General features: G+C 36.3%; 2 protein-coding genes across 2 annotated transcripts; both read left to right on the plus strand.

The window, feature by feature from the left end:
• The first annotated feature begins 4,294 nt into the window (after positions 1–4,294).
• LOC118812499 (beta-2-microglobulin-like) lies at positions 4,295–7,011 on the plus strand. The gene is made up of 4 exons (XM_036577565.1): positions 4,295–4,410; positions 4,782–5,057; positions 5,163–5,198; positions 5,389–7,011. The coding sequence occupies exons 1-3, from the start codon at positions 4,347–4,349 to the stop codon at positions 5,180–5,182; spliced, it is 360 nt and encodes a 119-aa protein (XP_036433458.1). The 5' UTR covers positions 4,295–4,346; the 3' UTR covers positions 5,183–5,198; positions 5,389–7,011.
• Positions 7,012–8,288: 1,277 nt separating this feature from the next.
• LOC118812500 (beta-2-microglobulin-like) lies at positions 8,289–14,821 on the plus strand. Its single transcript, XM_036577566.1, has 3 exons — positions 8,289–8,474; positions 12,245–12,517; positions 12,637–14,821. The coding sequence occupies exons 1-3, from the start codon at positions 8,411–8,413 to the stop codon at positions 12,648–12,650; spliced, it is 351 nt and encodes a 116-aa protein (XP_036433459.1). The 5' UTR covers positions 8,289–8,410; the 3' UTR covers positions 12,651–14,821.
• The last annotated feature ends 2,389 nt before the right edge of the window (positions 14,822–17,210 follow it).

Below are 17,210 nucleotides of genomic sequence, written 5' to 3' on the forward strand. Positions count from 1 at the left end.
ACTGACTTTCTGATGCAAAAAGAAAAACACAAACATATTCCATTATCCTACTACCTACTACATCTTCTTACTTTTTTCATATTGTTGTTGGTGCCATTCCATCTGCAGTAAAATATATGCTGTCAGGTACATGTGTTTTTGTTATGAACTGTGTCAAAGCCAATATAAAATATCTTACCCTTTACCTTTACAGTTCATATACCATAAAGAATGAGTGTGTGAGCTGTAAAGGGTAAGACAGCAGACAGGCCTGCAGTCTATACGTAGACTTTTTATAGATTCTTACAAACACTATAAAACATTACAAGGTCTCCCCGTAGTATGGTGCCATAATATTGTTCTGGGTAGTCATGGTGACTGGGGTAAAGGTGGAATGTTTGCGGAAAGAGGAACAGGCCTCTGAGCCAAGCCGCATTTAACATGCGCCTCCTCGCCGCTTCGGTATGCCACAACTACAGAGCCAATGCTCGCAGCTCCAGAGCCTGAGAAACAGAGAGCAATAGGTGTAATATGACAGAGATACAGCTACACTTGGCTTGACTCTATTTATTCTGTTAAGGGGGAACTCCACCCGATTTTTTTAAATTTCTGTATAATTAAATGGTCAAGACATAAACAAAGCAATTCAGAGTGGTGTAATTTAAAATACACCGTTCTAGAAAAACTTACTGTCAGAATTGTTCACAGTGGTGGTGATAGGAACCAGACATCTAAAGAGTTTAATGCTTCTTGAAGTTTCCTCACAGAAAGTTACTACATATATTGGTCATGGATATGCTGCCTGATGCCTGTTTTACGATAGTTTTGAGAGGGTTTTTAGGCCTAAAGTGTCTTTTTTTTAGACATAGTCATGGTGGAGAGGTACATAAACAAAACAGAAAACTTATTTTTCAGATTTACTGATATTTGACCAACTAATTTTAACAACTTGTAAGACACGTGTACGTTCTCTGGTGGGTTTGGATAGTAAATAAAATGGCTATATATGCATTATGCAAACATTTACACTCTCCCTCTGCCTTCATTACACATCTTGTGATCTTTACATTCATTACACATCTTGTGATCTTTACACTGATGACACATCTTGTGATCTTGTGAAGTAAATGCTGCCTGATCACGTACAGTACTCAAAAGAAGTCTTGAGACACCTCTGTCATCATGTTTTTTGTCTTTTGTAGAATTATTTAATTCGTTAATATATTATGGAAATTGTGCTTTACCATGTTCAAAAGTACATCATTTCAGCAATATTTTACCTTATCAACCAATACTTTGCAACTAGAAAAAATTCATGTAACCATCCCTCCCCTCTGACTGTTCTTCAAACTAAATGTTGGGGCACTAATCCAAATGCACACATCCTGTTTAAACAATCCCCAAACCAGAGCTGGGTGGACAGCCACCATCCAACACACTTGGCCGCAAATTTCATTAACATTCTGAAAAGAAAACTTGAATGTTGAGTTGGATTAATCTGTGAAAAATGTCTTTTGGTAACAAAATGTCTGAGAGAAAGATTACAAATATATTGAAAACTCCTAAATCAAGAGTGAAAAATGTGCTGGAGTGGTGGACAGAGACATAAAGAGTTTAAAACCTGCTACAATCTCTCTGCTTATCCAAAAGAGAACACTCAACAAGTCTAGATGAGCATCAGTGGTACAAACTCATGCACTCCATGCCTAGAACATTCAAAAAAGGTAAGGTAAATATATAAAATAGGTGACCTATAACAAATCTGGCATAAATTTAGTACTTGTTACGCAATACGAACAGCCCGCATAGCAAAGATAATGACAAAAATAATAAATAAATTAGTAAATAATGACCTACAAGGACAGAGACACTAATGTTTGAGTACTTTTACTTGCTGTACATAAAAGTCCATATCTTATATTTATCTTCAGGTTTATTTTTTCCCTTAAGGTCTGTTTCTGGCTTTTGTGTGATTTTATATATTAAAATCAGTCATAGTTCATGTTCATTTTGTGTGCTCATCTTAACCTCTCGTTATTCCTTAGAATTAAACAGGCTGTTTTTGTTACTGTGCCTATAACGCTGATGTATGTAAATGAGCTCTGTTCGGATTGGCTGCTTTGTATTGTACCTTATTCAAAAAGCAGTCTATGCTGAAACACTCCTTATAGCTTCAATATGAATGGGTGGAGCTAAACTGCAGCAGGCTGAATAGGAAGATATACACCGATCAGGCATAACATTTTTTTGTTTCTACACTCATTGTTCATTTTATCAGCTCCACTTATTATATAGGTGCACTTTGTAGTTCTACAATTAAAGACTGTAGTCCATCTGTTTCTCTGCATACTTTGTTAGCCCCCTTTTATCCTGTTCTTCAGTGCTCAGGACCCCCCATGGACCCTCAAAGAGCAGGTACTATTTGGGTGTTGGATCATTCTCAGCACTCCACCTAAAAATATCCAGCCGACAGCGTCCTGTGGGCAGTATCCTGTGACCACTGATGAAGGACTAGAGGATGACCCACACAAACTGTGCAGCAGCAGATGAGCCATCGTCTCTGACTTTACATCTACAAGGTGGACTGAGTAGGTAGGAGTGTCTAATAGAGTGGACAGTGAGTGGATACAGTGTTTAAAACTCCAGCAGCACTGCTGTGTCTGATACACTTGTACCAGCACAACACACACTAACACACCACCACCACATCAGTGTTACTGCAGTGCTGAGAATGACCCACCACCCAAATAGTACCTGCTCTGTGAGGGTCCATGGGGGGTCCTGAGCACTGAAGAACAGGATAAAAGGGGGCTAACAAAGTATGCAGAGAAACAGATGGACTACAGTCTATAATTGTAGAACTACAAAGTGCACCTATATAGTAAGTGGACCAGATAAATGGACAGTGAGTGTAGAAACAAGGAGGTGGTCATAATGTTATGCCTGACTGGTATGTAAGTGTGTTGGTTTTGTGACATCACAAAACAAGAATACAACATGGGCTGTTTGTGCAGCTTAGTTTCCATACATACAATGAATGGACTGGAGAGTGAATGGTACATTTTGACAATGTTTAAATACACTAAAGACTTTTTTTATTTTTTGTTTCCCATGATACAGGCCTCTTAAGTTTAATTTAAAATTTCTGTTAGTAAAACTGTTGTGTATGGCTTGCTGTATACAAATGAATAGATGACCATTTTAGCTTAAAAATAATAAATAAACAAGACATAACTTAGAGAGTTTCCCAAGACTACTTTGAGCACAGTATCTCTTCAATAAAGGAATTTTTAAAATTTCTTCATTTTTGAAATAGGCCTACTTCCCTGTAAGAAAAGTCCATTACCATGGCTTTACTGTCTGTGTAATATCGTTACTTTGATGTTGAGGATATAGAACTCGGAAATTAGTGGATGAGTCAGACAGGTTGAACTAAATTTATTCCTGCATAAAACATAAGCTTGAGTTTTTCGTAGTTTTGGAGTTTTTGTAGATTAAAGGACAACTGTACGTATGGCAACAGTGTCAAAATATAAAGGAAAACAATTGTACAACTGTATGACATTTTGTTGTATTTGTAAAGTTACTGTATTATAGTTTTTCCTTTAGATCTTGTCGGTTGGCATGTGGTAGGCATAAATCTTCCTTAACTTGCCAGTGTTGTGGTTCAGCAGAGAAGTTACTACTTTTACTTTTCTTCAAGTTAAAGTAGAGATACCTTTAAGATAAGACAACTTATTGGTGCTCTTGTGTAATTTTCAGGGCTTTCTTTTGGTTAATGTATTTTGATGTTCTACTGTCATTCACACATTATTCAGCCATGAGTTTGGTATGTTAGTAAGGTTTTCTTACTATTATCGAAAGTGCTGGAACATAACTACTTTCAGAGGAGAATAACTGGTAACCCGTAATAACTGGTCAGTTACACTTTTGCATTAGCTTCTCCAATCCTATTAAGTGAAATCAGGAAATGTGAATAGGTGGTACAAACCAATTTCATTAAGAAAGTTTTCATTCCTTAAGAATGGACGTAAGTGACACTAACTGAAAACTATGGCTTTTTGTATGTCATGTTGTGAGACTGAACACTACTGTCAGTTTAACTGTCATTATCCCTGCTCTTCATCATGTGATTGAGCTGTTAATTTCCTACAGTAATACCAACACAAGAGTAGTTTATTGTCAGTGGATTTTCAGGTATTTCTGGCCACTATAGCATGTCAATATTGTGATTGGCCAATATATAGTGGTAGATGAGCTCAGAGCTCTATGTTAACAGTGGATGCTGCCTCACTTTTGGTATAAATACAGAAGCAGTCTGCACTGAGAAGAACGCTGTGGCTGAGCTCAACTGAATCTCTGACAAAATGAAGCTGCTCTTGTGTTTTGTGGTAGCCTGTGCTCTGTACGTCACTGCGCAGGCAAAAGAATGTAAGTAACGAATACTTCTTTGAAATTTTCCATACATTTTTGTAAACCTAATATAATACTGGGCCTCAGCTCAAATGATGTCAAATGCCTGTCCTGCATGCTCAGGAATACAAGAAATACAGCTAGAATTTTGATGGATAGAGCTCTGTTTATATGTTTACAGTCAGATTTTCATAAGATTAAAAAGGAACAGAACAGTGTTGGCCTGATTGTTCTACATTGTAACTTGGGTTGAGTTCACTCATACAATCATATCTACAAAGAAGCTTTGTATAAAGATTCTAGAAAGAAAAGAGGCTTCAAATATGATTAGCGCAACGTTGAGGTGTGAGGTGTTATACCCTATTCATCTCCACAACTTTTTTCTCTAGCTCCTCCTAAGGTCCAGGTGTACAGCAATAGCCCTGGTGAGTTTGGCAAAGAGAATGTCCTGATCTGCCATGTTAGCGGCTTCTACCCATCAGACATCATCGTTGAACTTCTGAGGAATGGAGAGAAGATCCCTGGTGCCGAGCAGACAGACCTGGCCATTGATCAGGATTGGAAGTTCCACCTCACCAAGAGCGTATCCTTCACACCTCAAAAGGAAGATTTATACATCTGCAGAGTCACACATGCACAAAATAAACCTCAAACATATTCCTGGAGTGAGTGTTGGTCTCAGCTTTGTCACTAAGCTACCAGTTCTGTCTTAAAGGCCTTTTTGTATATTATACTGAAAATGCCTTTTGTTTTTTTGTTTTTTTTTACAGAGGCTGATAAGGGAAACTGAACAGGGATGACAGAAGGTGTGTAACCTTATCTTATGATGCACACATGGAAGTTCATACATTAATAGAGTTGACGCAAACATATGTAGAAATTCACAGATGAACAGAGTAGAAGCAACTTTTGAATGTTATTATAGACAACTGATGCAGTGTGTTGCTGTAAGCTGCTTTACATTACATGAACAAAAGCTTATTTTCTTCTTTTCAGGAGAATGCACTATGATTCTATGATTTAAACTGAACTTGGTCTCCAACATCATCTTGCTCAGGCAGCGTAGAGTTATGGACTTGAAGCTGTTGTGCACACTGAGTGGAAGAATGCTAGTGCTGTTGACTCGATGCCATGTTGACAAATGAAAGAATTTACATTACTTGCTGCTTTTAAGTTTCTGCTTGGTAAATTTTACTGGTTCTTTCTCATTTTTTGCATGTTGTAATTTTATTCAGTGTCTAATCGCGAGTTAAAAGCAGAGGAGTTTATAATATGTGTTATGACCCAGGGTTAAGTCTAGGGGACAGGGGTCGCAAACATGAGGCAGGTGTGGAAGATGTGGTGGAAGAAGAGAAGTGACACGAGAGACTTTTAAGCTGGAAAAACATCACATATATTTCTATAATTTATGCATGATAGACAGTTCAACATTAAACATCATACAGAGTTCCAATGTCAATCTCTCCAGAAACCAGGTTGGTGCTTTCCTAGGAATAACAACCATGGACAGTGCCAAAAAAAGAAATAAACAAAACCAAACAATCTACCTAACTCAAAAACAAGATATCTACTCCAACTAAAACTAAACAAATGTGCAAACATGCAAAAGATAGCAGCTAGCATGATTCTAAAAAGTGTGTCTGAGGGCTTGTGAAAGGCATATGGCAGCCATCCTGCCATCTTGTCTCTGCAGGATCTTCAAGTTCAAGCTCCTCCCCTTCCACTGACATCATTCCTCCCGATTGGTCACCTGAGTAGAATCATTTTTATAGCAGGGTGTAAAAAGTCTGGTGTATTTGGGGTAATGCTTCAAAAATGCTCGTTATTTCTATGTAAACAATGTATGAAAATAACTTTAAAGGCTTACATTGAGAGGTTCAAGGCTTTTCCCCTAAATAGCAGTCAAGTTTTAGTACAACATCTAGAACACATTCAGGAATTTCACAGGCCAATTTATTCTTTCTTTTTAAATGATGTTCATCAGCCTTCAAAATGTAGTTAAAAAGCTTTTAAAGATTAGACTCCTAAGCTGGATTCATGAATTGCTGAGTCGAAGTTAAAGTAGCAGATGAGTTAAAGTAAAGCTGCTTTGTTGGTGCTCTGTAATTTTTTAGGGGTTTCTTTTGATAATGTACACAACTTTCTCAATGGTCTACTATACATCACACATTATTCAGATATAGTATATTCTGGTATTTCTGATTTATCTGATTTGAAATTTATCTTGTTACCCATACTCAGTTCAGTATGGTCTGATTACAGAATATAAGATGCATGGGGTGACTGTTTTGTTTTTACAAAAAGGTTGGGAATCACAGTCTTTTCTGAATCAAACATTTCTTTAAAAAAATCACACCATAAAGCGTTTGAGATCTTTGCATGAGTAACTACGCCATAGCAACCAGTTAGCATACTGCTACATTTTTTCAAGGTTTAAAATGTGGCAGAGGTCTTCGGGGGGTAGGGGGTCTCCTGGTGAAAGGTCTGACTATGAGGCGACCCATAGCGAATCTGGCATAAATTTAGTACTTGTTACACAATACAAACAGCATGCGAAGCAAACAGGCCACCAAACAAACAGGTAAATGGGTTACCAAATAAACTTCTTTCATAAATATACTGATTGTTTCAAATATTGTTTTAACAATATTTTTTCTTCTGAAACATTGTGTCATTGATGACTGCACTGCTTACATGCACAAATCATTGTAAATTCCAATCATGTTCAGATTTTCTTGCAAAAACTCTAATTTTTTTATTAATATTGGGATGTTGAACCAATATCAATTATAATGGCAATCCGAAATAACTATTAGACATGAGTTATAAATAATCATAAACAACTCTTTGATTATCATTTCTGGTTGTGTTTAGATGAATAGAGCATCTCATGTGAGCACAATGTATTTTAATAGGGGTCCCTTTACTCCTCCTAAATTCAAAATTTATTTTACTTATTTTGTATTTTTTTTAATTATTTATTTATTTGCTAACAACTCATGAACTGCTTGATAATTAGCATCGCTCTCCAAGCATTAGCACCAAAACATAGCATTATCACATGAACATTCAGCATATAGTCCTTTTGCAATTCTTATGACTGTAAACCAACAATCAAACCAAAACAAATGATGTAAAGTTAAACCATAAAGTTACAGTTTTTAAATTGTTTTCTTTGGCCAATAGATATGATTCAGATTAGTGAAATGTTTTCAGCTTACCTAGTTTTCAAGCTATAAAGTGCCAAGAGGACCAGCAGGCCATGTTAAACTATCGATTTATCTACACTCTTAAAATGAAGGTTCTTCAAGGATTCTTCAGTAAAGAAAATGGTTCTATAAAGACCCATAGACACTCAAAGGACCCTTTGCATGATTAAAGGACTCTTTGCATTGTGAAAGCATTCTTCAGGTTGATGGAGAATGAGCTGTGGATGGTTCTATACAGAACCTTTTTGAAAAGGGTTCTTCTATTGTTATGATGTCAAGCTTGTAATAATAAAAGAACCCTTTTTGGTGCTATATAGAACCCTTTTCAAAAAGGTTCCATATGGAACCATATTCAACACATTCTCCATGCAAAGAACCCTTTAATCATGCAAAGGGTTCTTTGAGTGCTCATGGTTCTGTATAGAGCCATTTTCTTTACTAAAGAGCCCTTGAAGAACCATAATTTTTGAGTGTGTACAAGCTTAAAATCAAGAAATTAAAAATGTATTAACGGTCTAATCTATTCACGTTCTAGGGTTCGGTTCTACCAAACCCAAAGCTAATACAATAACAGAACTCGTACATCAGTGATTATATGTTTTCAAGCTTTTAGTGCAGTAACGAAACCTGAGGAACTCCGGATCGCCCGGTAACAGAGAGATTCTTTATTTTCATTGGCTGAAAACTCAGGTGGGCGGGGTTTGAGGTCAACTGAAGAATAAACTGTTTTGTTTCGGTTTGATGTGAAGCTGTTACTGAGGCAGAGCTCAGACGTTTCAAGCAGATTTTGTTCTAATTGTTCGAGAAACATGAAGCTTCTTCTCGTTGTTGTGGTGTTTGTGGTCTTGGGCTCCAGCTCACTGGCAAAACTATGTAAGTAACGTTAATCTCTCAGTCAGTCTTGTGTATTTCAGAGCCTTTCAGGTTCTTCTCTCAGGTGCTAATAGTCTGTCAGGAGTCAACGCTAAAGTAGCTGGAACGGGGAAATGACCTTAAATGAATGATTTATTAAACTGTTTTCCCTCTATGTTGGACAGCCTTTAGAGTTTAATACTGACAGTTAAAACCGTACGGAGGCTTGGGACACAGTATTGAGACTTTCTGGCTAATGTTGTAAGTTAATATATTAATAATATATTAATATTAATGCTCGGAATTTCCCGACCTTTCTTCAGTTTCGTTTTGCTCTGACTAGCTGAGTCATAGGTGCAGTTGTCTGTTCACAGAGCCGGGTAAACTGAAACGATTTGAGTGTTTATCTTTTTAAAATTGAGGAACCTGGTTGCCTTAAAGTTTTGAGTTCATTTCAAATAGGAAGTTAACATAACAGTTTTCTGTGTTTTTCATTCTGATAACTTATATTTGGCGTTCAATTAAATCAAAATTTTAAGGCAATCAGGTTAGGTTATTTATTTTTTAGGTTAAACGTAGAACCCTTTTTTACAGTTTAGAGTAGCCTAAATCCAGCCTCAAGTCAAAGCGTAGTTATTTCAGTGAAATAATGAGAAACAGTACCTTTCATTTTCCTTTTCTTACCACTGCACTGCAATAAAAGTGGCTGAGTTTACATGATTCAAATGTGTACTTTGGTTCATTTCACACAAATTAAATGTTACATCAGTGTAAATCAAATAAATGAAGTACTTACAGGCACACTGTAAAAATGGCTCGTCAGATCAATCTAAAAACATGACTTTGTGTGATAACAAGCAATTAAACTGATTTATTCAACTCAAAAAATTACACTGATTGAAAGAATTGTTCATTCAAAGTATTTACTTAGGTTGAATAAAACTAGTTAATTTACTTGTTACCTATTTTTTAGGCTGATCTGATGAGCCATTTTTACAGTGTAGATGAAACAGTGTTACTGTATGAAAATAACAAAATCATGCATTGTTTTTTTTCTCTTTACGTAAGTAAATCTGTCCATCTTGTCCACATGAATAACATATTACATCAGTATAGCTTTTGACGAAAGTAAACCGAAAGACAAAACTGTGTTGAAGTAACATATAGCACTGCTGTCGGAAACAAAACCTTGTATACCAATTTATGTAATTTTTCAGCTGTTGACAATAATTTGAAAATGCCTGTGACCCCTTTACATTATGTGTAAATTTCATGATGAATGGACCAAATGAAATGACGCAAAAGTACTTGGAAAAATGTCTGGTTCTATTGACATTTACATTACATTAAAAGTAAATTATGTTTTTTCCTTTTCCTTTAAAGTTACCATTTTGGAGAAACGAGGTTTTGTTCTGATAGCATTGATGTTTTAGTCATTAATGAGGATGATTCTGTATTTGAATCAAGAAAATAAAATTTTTCACTTTTTTCAGTGTGCAATGTTAACCTTAAGAGAAACATTTCAAATAGACAGGTTGTCGAAGTTATTCATTTAGGGTTCATTCACTACAGGTTAAAGATGAGTCTATTGATTAGAAAGCTAGCCAGACAACACTGGATAAGGTAACCTACAACACATACTCTCAACTTTTTTCTCCATCAGTGTTTTATAGTTAACACATCTAATCTTCATAACGTAGCTCACAGAGCAGCACTGCTGAAGTGACATTCACCTGCCTGTTTGCCAAGTAAATTTGCTTATAACTCTCATGACTGATTGGTAGCTGCCTAGCAGAGTTTCACCATAAAGCATAATTGATGCTTTATTGATAATAGCTGACTCTTTCACTTTCCATAATTGGAGGGCCAGAAGGGTGGACATTTTAATCAGATATCGGTGATGGATAAGTGACCTGATGGCGATGTGTAAAAAGGTGATAATCAGCATTTTGGGATCAGAACAGAGAGAGACCTAGAGAGCAATTTACTTTTAAACAGCTTGTAAATATATAGAAATATAAAGAAGAAGACAGTGTTTTCCTCACAAACTGTTGAGCTTTATTTAAGGCTGTATTTGCCTCCAGCCTTGCCTCACACATGGAATGGTTCACTCACGGCCTCGCTACCTCTAACTTCTAGGCTCCAACAATAAAACTGACACTCTCTTCCTGAACTAAGCATCAACGCAACGAAAGACTTCACTACAAAAGTCCTTGTAGAAACAAACTCAGAAGATAACTGCAGCAGAACAGATAATCCAGAATCACATTTAAACATTTTCTGAAGTCGCTACAATATGTTGGGAAACTGGTTCAAGTTTAAGAAGTTTACACCCCAGTAGAAGAAAAGCACATCCCAATAGTCAGTTTTTTTTTCTCTAAGGGACAGAGAGAGATTGGGATGTTAATATGCTGGTTGGTTCTCTTTGCTACACACTGTAATACTAGCTGTACCCCAAGATCTCCCCTTCTTAGTTTATGTTAACTTAAGCTTGCCTCAAAGTGACTCGCTGCAGTAAAAAAAGAAAAGAAAAAAGCGGAAGTGACTGGATATTACTCTAGAGCAGCTAAATTAATTCTAACGTGGAAAGAAAGCTCTTCTGATCGCCGTCCACAGCTGGTGTTCTCATAAAAAAGGCAGTAACTAGTATTGAATTAAATGTACACGATGTTTTATTCAGTTTTACTGTTGAAACACTGCATTATCATGGGGCCTTTAAAAGACTTCTGTGTGTGATGTGTAAAATGTGCAGTATTTTCTGTACAGCTAAAGTGTGCTGGTGGTTAGCTGAATTATGAAAACTCTGCCTTATTGACTGAAAACACCTTTTTTGTAATGTGGAATGTGCATGGTCATGGCTTTAAAAACTGCTTGCAGGCTGAAGTTTCTCCAGCAGGGAGCACTATTAGCACACAAGTCGCCATGATACTGAAGAAATCTACAAATAGAAGAAGCTTGTTTGCAGTAATATGAATTATAATAACTGGTGAAGTAGTTTTTAAAGGTTATTGGATTACTATATATTATATTATAGTTATATTAGTTTTATTAAAGATTTTCATTAAAATACTAAATTCTCAAAAAAACATATACACTAAAATACAATTGAAAGTAGGTGACAGGTGCAGTGGACCATGTGTATTTGATGCGGCGGTTTGGGTGATATTATCAATAATCACGATTTTTAAACTTAAAAATATTTTGCTAATTATTTTGAATATCACCCAGGCCTAGTGGCCTTTCTCTTGTCTTGGCTATGGCTCTGCGAAATACACCTTTTTGAATCATGTAAATTTAAAACAACTTGTAAGCCATCTTTTTTCAGTGCAGGAAAGTATCTTGCTAAAACACAACTTGAGTAAAAGTACAAGTTTATTAGGCACCATTCGTCTCTTTTTTGATGAAAGATAAAATGCTAAAGCTTTAAAGGCAGAGGTGTGACACACAAAGAGGTACAGATACTGTCACTGACATAAGCTTAAACACAAAATGTCACTGAGTAAAAATTAGAGTCCTTTCTCACAATATAACTGATCAGAATTAGTGTTTAAAACACTCAGAAAAGTAGAAATTGATCACTGTTTTCTTGAAAATGTGGATCGGAGTAAATGTAGAAAGTTGCAACTCTGCAATGTAACTAGACATGTATATCTGTTCATTTTGTCATATTACATTACGTAAATTATGGTACACAGCTGTCTAAAGATGTTATTATTCTAGATTTAAAGTAGAACCTGTTGATGTCACCTGACACATTGCCCATTTTTACGGTCTCCTTATGTGTTATTCAGCTGAGCCCAAGGTTCAGGTGTACAGCTACAGCCCTGGTGAGTTCGGCAAAGAGAACGTCCTGATCTGCCATGTGAGCGGCTTCCACCCACCAGACATCAACATCGAACTTCTGAAGAATGAGGTGGAGATCCCTGGTGCCAAGCAGACAGACCTGGCCTTTGAGCAGGGTTGGAAGTTCCACCTCACCAAGAGTGTATCCTTCACACCCCAAAACAAAGAGGAATATTCTTGCAAAGTCAGACACATGAACAACGTCAAGAAGTTTGTATGGGGTAAGGGCAGCATATGCCATGTTGTGAGCGTTTTGCTCTAACACTTGTTCCCACTTACAGAGCTATGCGATCTGACTCTCCATGCTTGTCTAACTTGATGTTCTCTGTTCTTTTTACAGAGGCAGATATGTAAGAAGCCTGGTTATGTGCCATCTGATGGTGACACGTAATGCTGAAAAGAGTGCACTGTTTCCTGTGGTTACACTGTCTTTGGAGCATTGAGCCACTATAAAAAGCATGTATGACATGAAAAAAACTGCAGTACCAATTTTCACCATGTATCGATCCATGCAGTCATGTAGTAGGTTGCAGGTTCTGCAGTGATTTCGACTTGGACTTTACAGACTTGCGACACAGCCTTTGTATACATTATGCGGGGTAGGGATGCACGATGATATCAAAATCATATTAGTATTGGCAGAAAAAAAACCAAATATCTGTGTCCGACAGATGTTTAGATTTGAGCTATGTCTTAAACCGACATATGATGCCTTATTTATTGTACTTTCGTTGGAACTGGGCTCCTGCAATAATATGTCTGCATTATATTCATTTTAATACAACTTTGTAGAAAAAGAAATGTATAGATATTTACGCATAATGCTGATCCAGGTAGTCCCAATTTCTACATTTTATAAATGTTTAAACAGTCATACGGACAAGTTTGGGTGCCCTGGTCACATTACATGTGTTGTTGATATTTTAAGTGGAAATAAGTACACATCCTCTACAGAGAACACAATTCTACACATTTAAATGCCCAGTTACTGTTTATTTGCTGAATTGAACATATTTTTTAAAAAATTTTGAATACTTTGGAACTGTTCACGAAAATGTTGGTATCAGCATTGGTAGATCAGCATTGGTCCAGAATGTCCATATTAGTGCATCCCTAATGCCGAGCATATCTATTTTGTAAATGCTTTAGGTGGTGAAAATTGGTCCTGCACTACACTTTGGATTTGATGTCGATGTAACAGTACAAACTTTGGTATAATTTTAGTAATATCAGATAGGTGGAAGATATGTGGACCACATACTTAAGTGCTGAAAGTTATTTTAGATCCTTTATAGAGCACATAAGTGCACTATACATAAAATATGTAATATTTACTCCAATGTTTAAAATATATCCGATATACATTGAAAAAGGAATGTACGTTAGCTGATACTTTAGATCTTTAGTAAATGTTTGCACTGGGAAAGGGGCAGTGGAGACTAACTTCTTCTTTTGTTTCTTTAGTTTACTTTAGGCACTGAACAGAGAATTTGAGACTAGGTGACTTAACTACAATACTGAGTGATTAGCTTGATTTGCAGTAATTAACTTGAAGTGGAACTGTAGCCTGCTAAAGATATTCTTGCAGACGAATGTCACATGGAACGTGCATATTTTGAACCATGGCCCAATGTGTGTCACATTTTATAACACAGATATATTCAATAGAATATTTGCAAATGCTTTACAATTACACCATTGTTGCTGTCAGAACAAAACCTTGTATCATTATATTTGTCTTTATATATATATATATATATATATATATATATATATATATATAATTTGAAAACACTTGCTGTCCTTTACAGTGTGTTAAAAACATATGACGAACAGAAATGCTTGTTCCATTAACATTCACACATTAAGACTGTTTTTCCTTCGCTTCTAACATTACCTGTTTGGAGACACAAGGTTTTGTTCCAAGAGTGACGATATGTGAAAATGCTTATACACAGAATGCAACCACGTGCAGCTGAAACATTGTATGGTCTGTATAAAATCTAAAAGGCTGAAAATGTGTAGACTCAGATTACATTTAAATGAGTCGAAATTTGCAATCATTGAAAGTAAATGTCATGATTCACCTCATCCTGCTTTGTTTGATGTTTAAAGGTATGTGTCAATAATAACACTAGCTGTTGATGTATACTTTTAACTACACACTCAAATTATGCTCAGCACTTTGTATCTGTTTATGGTGGGATTCTTGATCGTGATTTAACATGCATAATTATCAGTTTTGTTAAGGGTAATAACGAATGTCAGTAGTGAAATGCAGTGATGAGTGTCTTTGTACTAAATCAACTTATGTGTTAAGCACTTCAGAGCAAATGCACCAAGTCTGTCTCATTCACTCCTAAGTTAAAGTTGGAAAAAAACAAAAACAACAAAAAATCAAATCATTATTAAGTTTAAGTTAATATTTTCTTGGTCAAATATGTTCCTATGATATTAATGGGTGTGCTAGGAATACTTTATTGTTCATGATGTACTGATAAATAAAAGTGATGGTGAAAACTGGGGTCTCTTGACAGTGCTGTTTATGTTATGTATCATGTATATGTTCTTTCTCTTATTTCACCTTTCCAAACACAACCTGTTTTTAAATGTGTGAATGTAGTGCTGTGGCAAATCATAAAACAACATTGATTAAAGTAGTCTATGATGAACTTGGCTCATCTCTTGGAAAATATAAAGTAAGATGTTATGTTGGTAAACTAGTCATACTGACGTCTGAATTTTGAGATGCAGTGTGCACTGGAAACATCGTCAATGAAAGCTATTATGTTACAAATTTCTGGCATTGGAATCAGTTTTAATCTTATCTGAAACCATACTGCGTAGTCAGTTTCAGGTTTAATCAATTCACAGTGCTTTGCTATGATGTGGAAGTGGTTTGTCACTTGTGGTAATCCTGTGTAAAACAACCCACTTCTTTTGAATACCATACTTCACAAGCTTGTTATTTTTTTCCAACAGAGTTTCTTGTTATATCTGTGCGTATAAATTATTTTGCTTAAATTGGCTTGTATGTATTCAGATCAGTTTGGTTAGATTCATACCACTGTGACCCAACATATGAGGCTCCGCAATACAGTGAAAAACATCTCAAAAGATTTGTGAATTTCTTTCAGGAATCAGGGGGCAGTACAAACAATATGGCCAAAGGTATGTGGACACCTGACTATCACACCTGTGTTAGCTTATTGGGCTTCCCATCCCAAAACCACAGACATTAATACAGACCTGGTGCCCTTCTTTGCAGCTATAACAGCCTTCGCTCTTCTGGGAAGGCTTTTCACAAGATTTTGTTGAGTGGACAAGAAGGTCTGGCTTGCAATCAACGTTGCCATTCATCCCATAGATATTCAGTGGGGCTGATGTCAGGGCTGTTGCCACTAAGTTGTAAGCACATAATTATCTAAAATGTCTTTGTATGCTGTAGCATTAAAATTACCCTTCACTAGAACTAAGGGGCTGAACCCAAACTCTGAAAAACAGCCCCAGAGTCCAAGGGAGGCGTGCTTTACACCACTCTAGCTGACGCTTGGCATTGCACATAGTGATCTTAGCCTTGTGTGCAGCTGCTCAGCCATGGAAACCCATTTTATGAAGCTCCCAATGCACTCTGTAGTGAGTGATGCAACAAATTACAAGTGAATTTTCCGTCCTATGCTTTTCACTTCAACTGTTTTTTCTTTTTCAAGTAAAGTGGGACAGTCGTGTATTGGGGCAGTGCTTTAAGCTTATAGAAACCATACTTGCTATAGTTACTAGCAGTAGAGTAAATCCTATGTAGAGCAATAAAACATTTCAACATTTGGCTTAACGAATAACAGTCATGAACTGAACTGGCTAAATATTTGTCGAAACAAAAAGGGTGAACTTCGGCCTGTTCCATACTCTGGCATAGAACTACAGCTGAGGCTTTCTCCATCCTAAAAATGGCTGTATATGTTCTTGCATGTTCCTTTTAGTCTGTCCTCTCTCCATACATTCTGTCTTCTGAATATTGATCCAATTTTCATCTCTTTCCTTTCTTTTTGCTATTTTTTTCTCTTTCTGTCATTTCTGCATTGTTCCTCATTGTTCTAGGTTAGGAGCCTAAAGTGATAACTTTGTAGATTTCTTATATGCCAAAAAAGATTCTGCTGAATAACTTATTAATATAAAGCTTGTAGGCCTAAAAAGAATGATCTACACTTGTTCAGTCTGAGGGCCTGTAGATATAATAAAATAATAATATACAGTCAGGTCCATAAATAGTTGAACACTGACATAACAGTTGTTACTAAAATAACAGTTGTTATTTTAACTGTCTACCACAGCATATTGGAGTTTAAATTAAAAAATAAATATGACTTTAAAGAGTGTGTATTTCTCTTTCTGAAGGCAAAACTGAAGGTAAAACACCTCGGTTACAAGGAGGAACTGATGACAGCTGCAGTAAAGGCCTGACATGAAACCCAGTGCCTAGTAACGTCTGTGTTCTACTTCAGGCAATCTATGACCGCAAACGATTTGCAACCAAGTACTAAAAATGACTCCAATATGTGGGGGTAGACAGCTGATGTACATGATGTACATTAATCATTTTGCCCAGCGGCAACTGCAGCACCACGGAATTCCAGGGCTGTGAAGCCGTGGAACTGTGTTCTTTGGAGTGATGAAGCTTCACCCAGTGCCTTTGGAATAATAGATTTATCACTATTTACAGGAAATCAACTTTTAAACTAATTTTGTTTGAGCATAAGTTTCAATTTGGTTGTGAGTTATTGGGTAAAGATGGTAACTGCTTGTTTATTATTGACTTTATGACTAAATTTTAATTTAATATTGACAGTAGAAAATTCGCAAAAGTATGTAAAACTCCTGCCTTACTACTCTTATAAAGGGAACCATGCAACATTC

The sequence above is a fragment of the Colossoma macropomum genome, unplaced genomic scaffold (assembly GCF_904425465.1).
Source record: "Colossoma macropomum unplaced genomic scaffold, Colossoma_macropomum, whole genome shotgun sequence".
NCBI lineage: Eukaryota > Metazoa > Chordata > Actinopteri > Characiformes > Serrasalmidae > Colossoma > Colossoma macropomum.

What these genes read in the sequence shown, in the direction of transcription:
- LOC118812500 (XM_036577566.1), top strand. Translation starts at nt 8,411, where the DNA reads ATGAAGCTTCTTCTCGTTGTTGTGGTGTTTGTGGTCTTGGGCTCCAGC. An exon ending in CAGCTCACTGGCAAAACTAT is followed by an intron (nt 8,475 to 12,244) that starts GTAAGTAACGTT and finishes TGTGTTATTCAG; the next exon opens with CTGAGCCCAAGGTTCAGGTG.
- LOC118812499 (XM_036577565.1), top strand. Translation starts at nt 4,347, where the DNA reads ATGAAGCTGCTCTTGTGTTTTGTGGTAGCCTGTGCTCTGTACGTCACT. An exon ending in CACTGCGCAGGCAAAAGAAT is followed by an intron (nt 4,411 to 4,781) that starts GTAAGTAACGAA and finishes TTTTTTCTCTAG; the next exon opens with CTCCTCCTAAGGTCCAGGTG. An exon ending in ACCTCAAACATATTCCTGGA is followed by an intron (nt 5,058 to 5,162) that starts GTGAGTGTTGGT and finishes TTTTTTTTACAG; the next exon opens with AGGCTGATAAGGGAAACTGA.